This window comes from Neovison vison, chromosome 10 (assembly GCF_020171115.1).
Source record: "Neovison vison isolate M4711 chromosome 10, ASM_NN_V1, whole genome shotgun sequence".
Lineage (NCBI taxonomy): Eukaryota > Metazoa > Chordata > Mammalia > Carnivora > Mustelidae > Neogale > Neogale vison.
In genome coordinates, this window is record NC_058100.1 from 14574908 (window position 1) to 14590664 (window position 15757).

The 15757-nt window shown below is 40.6% G+C and overlaps 1 protein-coding gene across 6 annotated transcripts in view; it reads left to right on the forward strand.

The window, feature by feature from the left end:
• ESRRG (estrogen related receptor gamma) overlaps positions 1-15757 on the forward strand; it is a 622952-nt gene that overhangs the window by 221895 nt on the left and 385300 nt on the right. Inside the window, exon 1 of one of the 6 annotated variants that reach the window (XM_044266832.1) lies at positions 2532-2595. The exons of the other annotated variants lie outside the window; for them this stretch is intronic. Within the exon in view, the coding sequence (XP_044122767.1) occupies positions 2594-2595 (2 nt within the window). The 5' untranslated portion in view covers positions 2532-2593. Of the gene's footprint in view, positions 1-2531; positions 2596-15757 lie in introns of those variants that run through there. 6 annotated transcript variants of the gene reach the window in all.

Sequence of the window (15757 nt, forward strand, 5' to 3'; positions counted from 1 at the left end):
GACCCTGGGATCATGACCTGAGCCGAAGACAGAGGATTTAACCCACTGAGCCACCCAGGCACCCCTTGGGGTTCCTTCTTTTCCTTTCACCAACTCCCTCCCGGTTACCTTGTAACTCAGTTTCTGGCCGACTCCAGTTACCAGATGTGCTCTTAGTAACCTCCCATCGTTAGGAGGAAACATTGAGTCTAAGCTTGTTTCCAGACTTGTGCCTAAGATTTTCTTATTTGAGAAATTCCTTTAGTTTATTTGGAACTTGCTAAGGTAGAAGAACAATTGTATCCTTCAGAGGAAAATTTTATCTTCCAATTAGAGCTGAGGAAGAAATTCTCAATGAGAGACTTACTCTGTTTAAACGGACTACCCCGTTTCCTCAACATCCTGATAAACTGACAAAAGATTTTTTTTCTCCCTAATTGGCCCTCTGGCTTTGGATCCCCATATATGTCATGATGGGCTTTCGATCACAAAACCCCAGAGATCAGTAGGTCTTAATTAACAGACTCTATGGCTTTGCTCTTAGATAGATGACAGTCATTGTTCTTAAAAGTGAGAAACAGTTCTTGTTTGCAAAAATATTTTCCACGTAATTTCCCTCACATTTGAAAGAAATGAGAGAAGGTTCTTATTTCCTGCCTATTACATCTTTTTCTGTGGTCCACTCATAAAAAAATTAGAGCAGTTTTACATCTCAGGAAAAAGTGATGTTCTTTTATACGTTAGAACAAGTAGGAATGCATCTGTGAAGGTGAAAAAAAAAAAAGCGTATTTCTGATACGGTGTGTGTGTTGATACCCACCTAATTGTTATTGTTTGTCTTATTGAAAGAAATAAGTATAGGGCGTTAGACTATAAATACGTAAATCAGAGCAGTACCCTGGCTTTGAAAAGAAATATACGTTAGCAAGGTTTTTTTTAATATTAATTAATGGAGGTTTTTTTTTTTTTTCTTTTTGTGAGGTTAAAATGGTCTAAAAATAAACAGCTGTATACTACTTCATTAAGCTGCTGCTTGGAGTGATTTTCCCATTGATTGGTCTCAGGGCTAATGCTGGTTCATTCCTCATTTCATTGCTAATTAACATCAGCACTGCTTCTGACCACTTGACCGTGTTCTCTGGTGAACATGTGCTGGATTGGCAAGTAATAGCTCTCTCCTCCCTCCCTCCCTCCCCCCACTGCCTCCTTCCCAATCCCCAGGTCCCTTGTCTTTTCTTCCTCCTAAAAATAAGATTTTCAGCTCGGAGGGGAGGAGGATAGCCATGAACTTATAGCCTGCTAGATGCCCTGTAAAGACAGCAAACTTAATACACTATATGCAAGCAAGAGAACTAAACAGAGCAACTCTACCCGAGCTTTTGATTGAAGGGTTGTGTAAACATGGATGGTTCACACAGGATACCATATGAACTAGCTGGCGTGGTTCATTTTGCATTTGCCTCGTTGATTCAGGCTTTACAGAATATTTACAGGACAAATTACCCAACTAAAGGAGTTATGACCAAAGACCTTTAAAAGTGAAATTGGCCATTGGGCTTTAAGGCATCTGTGTTTTTAAGACAGTGTACTCTTTAGTTCTTAGTTCCGGGGTCTGTGAAATGAAATCCGCTGCCAGGTCATAGTTTCCTGATCTGACCCACAGTTACAGCTTTTGCAAGATGATCCACAGTCAAGCAGAACATAGGTTATAATCAGAGCAGAATACTCAATTTGGCAACCCAGGATTAGGGATGGGAAAAATCCACAGTATAAACATAATGAAAATCACTTGCTTCTGTTCCAGGTCAGGAGGTCAATATTTCCATAAACTCAAGCCAACATGCATTTTGGAAAAGCCTTTCCAGAATCATTGAATAATTGTTGTTTTGACTCGATTCCAAATCATCACGTCTCTTTTAATTGAATCAAACATTACATTGCATTTAGAAAATAATTTCAAATTAGTGTTGATTTTTGCAGTTTGAGGCATTGTATTCCCTGAGTAATCATAAAGCAAATTTCCTTCAAATCCACCTTTTAGGAGCGATCAGTAGAAGACAACCTTCGCATTTTTTCTCCCTTATAGCCCAAGTGACCGTTCCTGCCATCATGGGCTTTCCAGTAGGCATTTTAGTGTATGTTTCTTGGCTGTTTATGTCTTATCATCTCTGTAAGATTGGAAGCTCCTGGAGGGGAGGAACTAAGCCCTGTTCCCATTGTAAATTGACCATTGGGCTTCCCCATTGTAAATGGGAACAGGGCTTAGTTCCTCCCCTCTAGGAGCTTCCAATCTTACAGTGATGGTTAAAGACACCCTGGTGGCTTTCTACTTGTGAGATCATGTGCCCAGGGTGCTGGTGCCATTGGCTGAATGATTGAAGGAACTGAGTGTGTCCTTAGTAGGAATGTTCCTCCTTCATGGTTTATCTTTCAAGCTCATTTCATTCATTCTCTCTGAATTTTGTCCTTATCAAGTGCCTGATGAGGCCCGGGCAGATCAGGCACCAAGGAATTTCAGTCTCACCTGATAGAAAATTTGGATAATGACTCCTTGCTGAAGAAGCATCAGAAAGACATCTCTGAGTTATCACTGAACCGCAAAAGACGATTTAGAATGTGAGTAGATTGGAAGCTTCCTGAACTCAGGAACTCTGTCTGCTTGTTTGCCAACATATCTCCATTATCCGTGATATTTCCTGGCCAGTTATTTGTTCAATGGGAGGGGGGCATTCTAAGCTGCAAGAACCATCCAAACAAATGCTTGGAAGCTGTATTCACTTTTATGAGAATCAGCAAACAGGTTGTAGAATTTGGTATGTATCAGGAAAAAGAATAGAAAATAAGTTCAGAACTGTAGCTTGGGACCAGGTTGTGAAGAGTCTTAAGTCCCTGAGGAATTTGGACTTAGTTCTTGTTAGTAGACAGAGACTATGGTTAATGACTGATAAAAGTGGCTTTAAAAAAAAATGCAAATCACCATAAAGCAAGGGAATTTGGCCATCCTAGAATAAGAACACAAAGAGTTTTCTTTTATTCTGTTTCTAGCGATACCAAGCAGGGCGGGTGGCAGAGAGGACAATTTAATAATTCAGTTCTGCAGGCTGTAATTGCTGTACTGGCTGAACGCTGGTAAAGTATGTGAGGACAGTGCTGTGTTTGGTGCTATAGATCAGCCTGCCACTGCTTCGTCCTTTCGCTGAATTTAGTGTCTCCTTATTTTCTTTGCCTTTTATACCACTGGCACAGATCGGTTCAAAGAGAATCCAACAGACTCGGCTTGCATAATCTGAATTAAACCCCAGTATCCACAATTTCCTTCCTTAAAGAGGATAGAAGGAACTGAAAGAGTCCTTCATAGCTTTTAAGACCACAGCTAAACTTGCCATAATATTATTTATAATATAATAGGAGCAAGTCTTTGCCCTGTCGGAGATAATGCATAAACCCCACAGGGAACCTTCGGGATAGGAAGGCAGTGCTCCTACTGGAAATCCAGAACCCTAACAGCTGAAAAATCAGAAAACATGTCCCTTTTCCCTTTGAAGCTACAGAATAAACACAAGTTCAGATGGAGGGGCTCCTTGGAGGGTGTGCCCGATCGGATCTTTGCCCTCCTCAGTCTTATAAGGGCAAGGTTTAAATTTATGTGCTAGATCGAAATGTCCAAAGAGTTGCACTTAAAGATCTTCATCAAAAATGTTTTCTTCTGTGAATTATATGATAACTTCACTTATAAATATTTGGAATATCAGGAATCCACTGACTTAAAAGTAGGCATAGCATTAAGTAGACATTTCCTCAAAAAGTCTCTTGCTGAGTTTTGATATTTCCATTCCCTCCCATGACCCTCCCGTAAAGGGAAAAGGTCTCTATGAGTAAAATGTAAGAGACTAAGATGGAAACTTCCTTTGGAATTTATCTCCTAATTGACCCACGTTTTGCTATCTCCATCGTTGGCGACTCTGCAGGGTACAAATGCATAGGGTGTCCTGCAGATGTCTCTTGTCAAGCCTGGGGCAGCTCCTCAAGACAGAGACAGGATCATAAGTGACCCAGCCTATTATATACGTGTGTGTGTGCATGTGCACACTTGGGTACGTGCATGTGTGTGAGCGTGCTCTTGCACACCTGTGTGTGGAGGAAAGAATTTTCTTATTGAGGTTCTGCAGAAAAATAAGTTCCATAAATTGAGTGTCAAGGAGAGATTCAGCAACAGGATTGATTATCATAAGCCTCCCCATTTTACTAAAACTCCATCACTTGTTGAGCTATTAAGCGATGAAAAGGATTAAGAGTATACAAAAATCTAATAAAGATGATAACAGCGAGCATCTTGTGAAATTTGTATGTGAATTTATAACATTAGAATCTGTCGGCAGACAGCATTATCCTGCAGAAGGGAAAAACCGTACCATACATGTAGGCATAAAAAACGCAACAGCAGAGTTTCCGGCCAGGAAGCCTTTTTTTCCATATGGGCGTCCATATGTTTTATCTTGAAATCCATATTTTTGGCCTTGATATCCATATGTTAGCTTTTTGCCCAAATAAGATTGTGCAATCATTCTTTATTATTTCTTCTTTCCTAGAAGTTATTACTCTCAGGTTTGGAAGATGGGGGGAGGGGAGGAGAGCAAATGGAGTGTTTCATGTACCGAGAACGCAGATACGAAAGAGAACCATTGCTGTAGGAGGGCCACCCACACCGCGTGGGTGTATGTGTGCTTATGTGAATATTCATTTTCAGATACTCGGTTCGTGTTTGTTTGGTCAAGGCGAGACTCCCATAGGTTGGGTTTCTGTGTCACAGGTCATCTGTCTCAGGGGGATGCGGGCACGTGTCCAGCTGGGTGAAGACGAGTACTTCCGGTAGGGGCAGACAGGGATGTATTTGGCTGAGTACACGCTTGGACTCGCTCAACACGTATTCCCTGCAGATCCCCCATTTTGTTATTTCCAGCCCAACGAGAGCTGTGATAAGGGCACATAACTCAGTACATCTTAGATGTCCCAGTTGTGTTAAGACTTCCCCTCTAGACCCTGAACTCCTGAATAAAGTCAGAACTGTAATATATTTATAGTCGTACCCATATCATAGCTTATCATTGAATTTTGATAAAAGCTTTTTTAGAACCATTAATCTATAAAATTTCATTCACAGGAAAAAAAAAAAAGATATAGGCTTTAGCCACCCCCCCCTTCCCCAATCAATAAGTCCTCAAGGAAGTAAACTCACTTTATCACAAGAATTTAATGCAGAGGGCACCTGGGTGGCTCAGTGGGTTAAACCTCTGCCTTCGGCTCGGGTCATGATCCCAGGGTCCTGGGATCAAGCCCCACATCAGGCTCTCTGCTCAGCAGGGAGCCTGCTTCCTCCCCTTTCTCTCTGCCTGTCTCTCTCTCTCTGTCAAGTAAATTTAAAAACAAAATTTAGAAAAAGAATTTAATGCAGAGATAAAATTTATTTTAGTCAAGATAAAATTTGTTTTAGTCAGTCTGTGTGCTGGGTTATCTCCATATTTTGATTCCATCCCACATTTTCAGCTCTAGCCTAAAGTAAATAAAAAGAGATCTTTCCATCTTTTTTCTCCACTTCTATACACAGTAAAATCATTCTTAGATTTAAATGACCTCCCCTAAATTCACCTAGCATTAACTCTCCATTTATCAAGAATCGATTTACCAAGAAAGCAAAACCATTGCCTTTATGACACGTCCTGCCCAGTGAGAAATACTCTTGGGAAACAAACCCAAACCCCAAGACAAAACTATGAATACTTGCTTGTAAAGGAAAGCCACAAGAATACCCTTTCCCTCTCATGGCAGCCCCCATGTACCTTCTGGAAATTCGGGTGAAGGCATAGAATGGTACACAGTAGATTTGAAGGGAGCCCAGGGTGGAGAAATTTTTTTTTAGCAATAATTTCATTTCATTTTATTTTATCTGGTTGTGGGGGGGGGTAGATTTCTGCTGTCAGTTGCTTTCTTCCTTGCCTTGATGGCCTAGCAAGGTCAGAGTGGGTGTCTGTGATCTGTCAGCCTCAGGGGCCTTTGACTGACAGACTGCTGACTTGCCCTCCACAAATAAAGGCAGAGGCAGTGTGCCTAGCGTGTGCCAACCCCCTCTACGTTGGCCCTTTCCCAGACATTTTGGCTTGAAATTCATACTTCAGCAATCTTCTTAGAAAAGTCCAGTCAGAGCGTGGGTCAGGGCCACCTCTGCTGGGTGTCTCTCAGTGTGGAGAGTCAGCATTTTGACCCTCCCCCTCCCATCCGACTAGAAAGATGTCAGCAATCTTCCACTTATTATGTTCCTCGGAAAACATGCTGAGGTAACTCTGTCACTACTCAGGGTGCAACTTCTGTTGATGAGCACGGGAAGTACTAGTTCACCCCTCTCGGTTCCCAGGGTTTGAAACTCGGCAGTTCTGTCTTTGCCTTTTCTCATTCTTCCGAGGACTGGCCTGCAAGTGTGGGTTTATTTTAAGATTCCTAAGGGCAGCGTTTCATTCCTGGACTCTTCTATTTTTTGCCCCGTTACCTCACGGCATTAATACTTGTATCTCCCTCTGATGGCATCCAGTTTCCCTTCCATTCACCGTGGCGGGGGGATCGTATCTCTGATCCACTTAGAAACACAGTGAGCTCTGCTCCTGAGAGGGCACATGCTTTGTCAGGCACATCCATCGATCGTCAGGGGCTCTGTTTCTGGATTTCCACTCACGCAGTCATTTGGTGTTTGGGATATCATTCCTTTGAGGGACAAGGGTTAAGTTGGGTGCTAGGAACTAGGTAGAGAATATTTCTTTGTTTCTGTAGAAAGTTTCTATATAGGTATTTTTTTTTTAATTTTTTTTCTCCAATTTATTTATTTTCAGAAAAACAGTATTCATTATTTTTTCACCACACCCAGTGCTCCATGCAAGCCGTGCCCTCCATAATACCCACCACCTGGTACCCCAACCTCCCACCCCCCCGCCACTTCAAACCCCTCAGATTGTTTTTCAGAGTCCATGGTCTATCATGGTTCGCCTCCCCTTCCAATTTACCCAAAAGCACATACCCTCCCCAATGTCCATATATATAGGTATTTTTTAAGACACTATTTTTTATATTGAATTGGTGAGAGGCTGGCTGAGTCGGATTCTCCTGCAAGTAAAATGGATAAAGGTAAATAGAGTCAATAGTTCTTGTTGGGAATGCTGAAGGAAAACAAGAATTAAAAAAAAAAAAAAGACTTGAATAAGGTGGTCATTTCTTTGGAGCTTGTTTTTGTAGAGCTGAGTGTGAAATAAATGAATAGATAAAATAAAGAAACAGACCAATAGTCAGAGAAATTTAGTGGATTATTCCTAGATTGAAATTTCTATTTCTAAAGATCAACAGAGCATATATATATATATATATATATATATATATATTTTTTTTTTTTTTTTTTTTTTTTTTGAAGAGTCAGCGGTTGCTACAATTTGGAGATAACACATTTTATGATGTTGTAGGAAATAGGAAATAAGGAAAGGGAAGGCTGGAATTGGGTTAAAAAAATTCTTCAGCTGTTAATAATGAATTGTTGCCATGAGAAAAACACCTAAATTAGAGGAGAGTGACTGTCTGTCTTAATAAGAGCCACAGTGGAAAGCCCTTCTTGAAATAGAAGTAAAATAAGGGAAAAATTGCATTGTTGCAGGGCTAATTTGATGAAAGGATCTCAGTAAATTGTGATTGCACAGTTAATAAACCCTAGAGCTTTTTTTGGAAGACAAAATTAGTTGTTCAGTGGTAAAAAAAAAAAAAAAAGAAAAAAAATCAATTACAAATTGTGTTGTCTTCTTTAACCAATCAGGCAGAGAAACCTCCATAATAATGAATACTTAGAGTGACTAGAACTCACCGAATCTAAGATTTAACAGCATTTTTCAGCAGGAGACTGAAAACTAACATTTCTAAATGGTAAAAATTTTCCTCCTTACAGTGTTGAAGGAGTGTTTCCTATTATTTTCATATAAAAGTCCCATGGAGAGATAAGAACGTGTTTAGGTATATCTTTTAATACATTCAGTGAGGATGAGTAGTGAATTCAGAGAGGAAAAATTAGCCCTTCAAAGGAGGGGAGTGGTGCCTTCGCGTGTGACAGAAAATTGAAAAACACTTATGAATAGTTTGGGTATGTTGATAGATAGAAACGTAGCAGTCCATAAACAGAGCCATTGTATATATTTTTAAAATTTTTTTTTAAAAAAGCATTAACACTTTTGTGAAGTAATTCCAAGTACTTGCCAGGATGTACATACAGTATCATCTTTTTATAAACGTGACAGCTCATTTAAGGACCAAGAGTAAATCTTCCCATTTTTCTTGACCCCGGTCACACACGGATGAGGATAGGAAGTCTCAGAATTAAAAGTGATTGTGTTCTGATCGTTCTGGTAGTTCAAGTTTAAAATCGGTTCCTTGAAACTTAGAAGGTTTTGTTTACGGTAAGAATGTTAATATCTGGCAATTGAACTGTTTTAGGAAAGCTTACTTGATGGATGTAACAGCCAAAATACTGTAGGTAGCAAACAGTGAGTGGCCCTGTGGGGAGCCCTGGGCTCTGAAGTCAGCCAGAACCCAGCTCAGGTCTTTCTTTCAGCTCAGTGATGATGGACAAGCCACAATGCCAGCTGGAGTCTCAGTTTTCTAATCTGAAAAATGGGGAAAATGATACCTTTTTAAATGGTTGTGAGTGAATGCCCAAAGTCAGGTGCCTTACTGACAGAGCTACCCAAGCCTCCCTTTCCTGGCAATTTAATAATTAAGAAAGTAGAAAAACAAAACAAAGACACTATTTTTTAAATTGAATAATAGTTTTTAGCTATTCAATGAGTTTTCGAGGGAATACGGGCTTCTAGGAGGATGAGGAAAGTTTTAATGGCCTATCCAAAGCACATTCATGGATTATGCTGCTATTGCAAATTATGACCTTTTTTTTCCATATGCAGATATAGACTAACTTTTATTTCTTCTGTGTTTTGTTTATTAGAGAGGCTTCCTCTATGAATATATTTTATACTGCATTTAAAATATTAGATTGTAAAAAAATAATAAAATAAAATATTGGATTGTGGCTAACAGCATACGTGAGTATCTTCACACTTGGGCCACAAAAGTATTCTTTTCTTTCTTTTTTTTTTTTTTAAGATTTTGTTTATTTTTTTGACAGAGAGAGAGAGCACAAGTAGGCAGAGCACAGGCAGAGGGAGAGGGAGAAGCAGGCTCCCCACTGAGCAGGGAGCCTGTTGCGGGGCTCCATCCCAGGACTCTGGGATCATGACCTGAACTGAAGGCAGCCACTTAGCGGACTGAACCACGCAGGCGCCCCCCACAAAAGTATTCTGATGTTAGCCAAACAGATCAGGAGATGTGCAGTTGTCTTAGCTCCAGCCAGTGAGGGGGAAGGAGGGACAGTTCCCTGTTTCAGCTCCAGGTGACCCTGGAGGTATGGACGGACTGTGTATTGTCTCAAGTGAAAACGGAAGTCGGCGTGGCTAAAGCTCAGGTAGGCTAGAATGGGCTTAGGGGAAAAAACCCTACTTGTAAGAAATGGTCATATCCTGAGATTATCCATACTAGGTTTAGTATGGCCACTCAAAACTAAACGTGAATCAGAAAACCTGGAAAATGTCTTCGAAACACCAACGGTTGACATTAATTACAAGGTCAAGTAAAAGAAAAGGAGTTAAGGAAAGGGATGACCATAGTTAAAGGCTAGAGTTTCTAGAGAGGGATTGAGATAGGAAGGGCGTCTGAGCTTGACCTTAAAGAGTAAGTAGTAATCTGATGGGCGGAAAGCAACAGAGCAGGGAAGATATGAGAAGAAACAAATAGCTTGTTTCATCGAAGGAAGAGAGGAGGGCCACGGGAAGACCAACTTCTCTGAAGAAAAGGCAGCTTGTACCTATGGGGAGCTGTGAAACATCACACTGGGAAGAGGGAGGGAGTAGGAGGCTTTCCCAAACAAAATCTAATCTCCAAACAAAATCTAATTTGGAGCCCTAATGCATGGAATAGACAAAAGGCAGCCCTCCCCAGGTCAATGGTTTTGGATCTCCTGTACCCCCCAGCATCCTCCCCCATGCCCTGTCCCCAGCAAGGCTGAGTAACCTGACTTGTGCTTCTTTTCACATGTGACCTAATAGTTAGTGTATATCCCTCACGTGCATTAGACTACCTACACTCAGATAGTATATAGATGGTACATGTGTTATTTTATATATATGAGTAAATAAATAGATTAAATGAACCTACTCAAATTCTATATTTATTTTTATGTCGAAATGAATTGAGTTTCCTCTTCTGTCACTTTTCTTGCCACCCTTTTGAAATCTGCTCTCACCACGAGTCATCTAATCAACTTTTCTCCTTCCCCTTGGAATATTTGGACTTCTGAGTGTAGTGATTGCTTTTCCCTTCATTTAAGGGACCCAGCAGGAGCTGAGGGGGGGGAAGATTAGCTGAATACCAAGTCCTTTGACGTCATCCTATTCCCTATACCTCAAAGCAAAAACAAGGACCAAATGAACAGAGTATAAGAATATGTAGAATGTAGCCAGCTTCTTGCTGTCACCAAAGGTTGAGTTAATTTGTTAGGAAGTTCTTTGTAAACCAGAACAAAGCAGCTGTGAACCTCCCCACAGTGATATCAGAGTTCAATGTAGGAAATAGAGAATAGGCCTTCCAGCATGTTCTGAGGGAGACATAATGTCCTTCTGTTTCTCTCTCCAAATCCTTGACAAGAGATTCCAGAGAGAAAGGTGCTGTTCTAAGCTACAGGAAACCAAGAGGATGACTACAGATATTAAGGAACCCTCAAAGCAAAGATTTTATTGCCTCTGAGAAGCTTTGCCTGCTTCTGAGAAGGCTTCCTTTTGTTGCAATGGTCGTTCTATACCTCGAGTCCAAGGGAAGGCTGAGGAAGGCTCAGGCTGCCATCATACACAGAGCAGGGTAAATAAATTGATTTTTAAACAAAGATAAAGTTACCCGTACCTGGCACGATGCCTTAAACATAGGAGGCTCTCAATAAATGTTCTGTGAATCGAGATGTATTTTTTTTCTGGAATCCTGTGTATCCCAGAGTGAAATTTGACTTTGTTGACTTCTGAACGTGACATTTACCCAGCTAGGGAAGTCCCCTTTGCAGATATATCTGTCACTCGGTATGCTGGATTCTCACTACATATTCATAAAGCAACAGACTGATGTTCCAGGCTGAAACCAAATTGACAAACCTAGTTTCCCACAGCCGAGCACTAAGTTACTTGCTGATGGGATTCTGGAATATGCCTTACAAGCTAACAGGGGAGCCAAGAGCAGGTAAAACTCTGGGAGAGCACAGTCAACAAGGTAAGAAGTTCTGTGATGCTGATTTATAAAGACACTGTCACTTTTTACCGTCTACTTTCAACAGGAAGGACTGCAGTGGGGATTTAAAATATGACTATTGAATTTTTTAAAATTACATAAATTAAGCGAACAGCCCATTAGCAAGACGCCATCAGGATCACATGGCCAATTCAGATCAAGGTATATTATCTTGCCTGGCAGATTTGAATAAGAATTAAGAAATTACTATTCTGAAGTGGTGTTGGACATTGATCTTCATTTGCAGTGATACTCTTCATGGTAACGACCTGGAACCCACTGCTTTGACGGGCATGCCCCTGAACCTTTGTGGTGCTACCATGGGGCGGGGGTGTATTGGTTAGAGAGAAGCAGCTAACTAATAGTTCTACTTGCCTTTGACGAAGCCTTCCACCGCAGGGACCTCATGTTGGAGCAGAAAGGCATGCCTCTTTCACAAGAACCCCAATAGGACCGCCACGGAGCGTCCCCCATCATCCACTTTGCCGGGTCAAGTTCAAGCTTCAAGGCCACTGACTCCTTCCTGCAGCCTGCGTATTTGAACTTTTTTTTTAGAGATTTTATTTAGTTATTTGACAGACAAAGATCACAAGCAGGCAGAGAGGCAGGCAGAGAGACAGGGAGAAGCAGGCTCCCTCCCCACCGAACAGAGAGCCCGATGAGGGGCTCGATCCCAGGACCCTGATACCATGACCTGAGCCGAAAGCGGAGGCTTTAACCCACTGAGCCACCCAGGTGCATCCCCCCACCCCGTATTTGAACTTTTAACCTTAAGCAAGTGTGTCATGACACTCACGGTGAGCCCTGCGTCTCGGAAACGAGCTCTGCTGCGGAAGACAGACCATGTCCGCGTGTGGGTTTGCAGGTGCCTTAGCGTGTCATCCCTTTTCTGTGTTGGGTTGAAGTGAGGAAAGAGGTAGATCTCAGTCAATGCAGACTTATGTGCTTTTAGATAATGTTATTTGTATCGAGGCAATGATTTCAAAATTGTGACTCTAAAAAAGCAGTAAAAATATTAAGACATATTTTGCCTCTGAGACTCTTCAACGGCTGACAGTGTGAAAACGCTTACATCCCCTATTAGGTAATCTTAGAAATTAAGTGTAACACAAATTCCTTCCTAATGTTATGAACATCGTTTTCATTGCTACTTTAAAAAACGCTGTTGTTTTGCTTCTGCTTTGTCTATTTGAAGGCCGCCTCCCACTTTGCCCCCATTTTCTCTACCATGAATAAGTTAATTTTTCCAGGCGTGACTGAAATTCTGACCTTTGTGAGCCACCCCTGACAACTCTAGTACTTTCTGTCAAAGCATTTAGATCTAGTTACTTGTACCTGGCTCTTTCCATTTTGTTAGTCTTCTTGGGACAAAACCCTGTATTTTGTTTATGCTAGCACCTACCACATTACTGAGATAATTCACAGTATTGAGAAGTGCTTGGCATTCCTTTCTCGAATAATTCATTCAGCGAGCTTTGAGCACTCTTCCAACAACGAAGGCGCTGTGCCTGGCTCTCAGAATCCTTAGCCCCTCCTCTTGAAAGTTATACCTAGTTTGGGAGCCTTCTGGTAAGTCAAACGATACGGATGATCTGATCGCCACCAACGCGTGCATTCTGATTCACAGCCCACAGACAGCCTAAGGAAGTGAAGAGTTCCAAAAAATATAGAGTCTCAGGTCCCGACTATGCCACCATTTCTCATGTAACCTTGGGATCGTCACTGAAACCCTCTGAATCTGTTACCTCCTCTGGCAAATGGACATTACCATCATAATGCTCACAATCCCGTAAGAAGGTCGTGAGGGCTGAACGAGGCTATGGTATGGACGTTCACCTCTAAAACACCATACAGGGTATTACTTGGAGGTCAAGTCCAAGCCTGTTCTTTAGGATTCCAACTCCCCCTCCCCCAGTTCAGTGCTGCAAGCTCATTGCATTCAGAAGACTCATCAGGACAGTGTTGGAATTCTGTACTTTGAAAACATGACAACAGATGCTAATGTATGGGGCTATATAAGTCACTTACCAGATGGTTCACAACACATCTTTCCTATTAGATTTCTGCAATAAATCTTCATTCCCCTTGAAACTTTTGTTTGAATGTGTCTATAACTTTTTATTCCCCTTCCCTATGCTTGTGTAGTACACATCTGGCTCTCTTAGCGTGAGATTATAATTAGGGCCAGGTATCCCTTTACTTGACCTAGGTGGCAAAATTAATTTCTACTTGTTGTTGTAGTTGGTTTTGGTAGAGGGGAAGGTAGTCTCACAAAAGGACTTAACAGTAATGATGGGCACCCTAGCAAATAAGGAAATTTGGGGGGTTCTTGATTTTTACCCCTCTTTTAATGTGATTACTGTTCCTCTCTCTCCCTTCTAATGCCTAGTTCCTACTCCCACTTCCCCTTAACTGCTGTGCAATATTAGGGCCTGAACAAGTTGTATGGCAATTCATGGGCAGAGAAAGGTAGCCTACATCTGTTAATATCTTTGAGAAATGACCTTCCAGTGCTAATGATACTTATTAATTGCAGTTAATTTCTTCAGATGAAAATGTATATTTGACAAGCTATCAGGCTTTGCGATTGTGTTGGGGAGAACCTACATCTGTGTTCTATAGTCTTTATATATTTGGAGAATACCCTTCTTTGGTAAGAAAATTGTGGAATGTGTTGAGAAATTTAGGGGTTTTTAGGAATTGGTTCACTCCAAATAATTTTTACCAAGATTTCCTTTGATAATATTTGTTCATACTCATCATAAGAAGCATTTATGAGACATAAAAGCAGCAACATTTGAACTTTGCTAGTTTAATTTATGCCTTCTCTTTTCTTTCATGTTGTATTTTAGGGATTTTCCCTGTGGCTCGCTACAGAACGACCTCAACTTCAATTAATGTTTATTTTTTTTATCTGTAGGTTCAATTGTTTTAAGGTAGAAAGAAAGCATATTAAAAGGTAATAATTATCCTAGTGTGTGTTCAGTAATAATGGATCAGCAATGCTTTTAATCTTTGCAAAATAGTTTGTCTTTATATGGAATACTTTTAATATAAATGAGAGTGTATTTGAGAATTTTAATTTTCTCTTGATTGTGGATTCCTACCTCGTATTCCTTAATAACATACTTTCCCACCATATTTAGTTTTTACTGTCATAAGATTTTAAATCAGTATGTCACATATGTCCTAAAATAAAGAAGAAAGAGCAAATGATAATCGGTGTTCAAGATATGCTAGTAAAGTTGGAAGCATTTGCCTGATTATTAAAGTCAAATAAAGCATTAATAAGTGTGTTAGAAAATTGTGAATGCAGTTTTGGAACTACATTTGTATTAAGCCAATGGAAACTTGTTTAGTGAAAATCTTTAAGTAGCTATCTTAATAATCATGTCAAGCTTCTTCTCCTTTCTGAGTTTTAATTCCTCATTTGTAAGATAGATGTTAGATCAAATTATCTTTGTGGTTACTTCTGGCATTCCTGCATCAACCTTCTAAATATTAATGGGTACACCCAAAATATTTAAGGTGCGTGAAAATTGTTTATCCTTTTCCAAGTAGGCTGTTATTTACGATGATTTGTAAATAAATGCTTCGTTAACAGTGGTTTCAGATGGATCACTATCTATACAGGTCACAAATTCAGAATTTGCAAAATCCTAAATAATGATATGTTACTTGATTTCACCGGTGCCACTGGGACACTTGGCCCGTTTGAATGTAATGTGAGTGTAGCGTTTTTGGAAAAGGGCCCTGGGAGATGGGGATGAGTTTCAGGAGAGAAAGCTTGCTACTAGATTCTCCTACTTTGGAAGGAGAAGTGCGTTGGGATTGAGGTAATTAGAGAGGGTAGCCATTTTGTTGTTCAGAAAATTCCATGACAGCTTCCATTAACTGTCTAGTGATACTGTCACTGAAGGCGCAGGGAGAGAGAAAAAAAAAAAAAAAAAAAGGAGAGAAACAAAACAGCAAAAGGAACGTTCTCTCTTCACTCTGCTGTGTCTGCATTAATGCCGCATTATAGCAGCTGCTGGTTTTTACACAGGGCCCTTTTTTTTTTTTGTCCTCTCCTGGTGGCCCTTTTTTTTTTTTTTTTTTTTTTTTTTTCTTCTTCCTGTAGAGTAAGCCAACCAGATTTTTACTTTATGAAACTGGGCCAGCCTAGCAGGGGACGAGGATTTCCATGAACCATCTTCTGGGGATAATAGTATCAGTAATCAGAGACTGTCATGGTAACTGTGGAGAGAGATGAATTGCAGTGGTTAGGACGTCAACACTGTTTGTGTGTTTGTTCTTTTGAGAGTGAGCTCAGGGCTCCATAACTGTTTACCAAAAAGTTGAGCTCGTGTGCAACTCCCTGTAAACTCTTGAACTC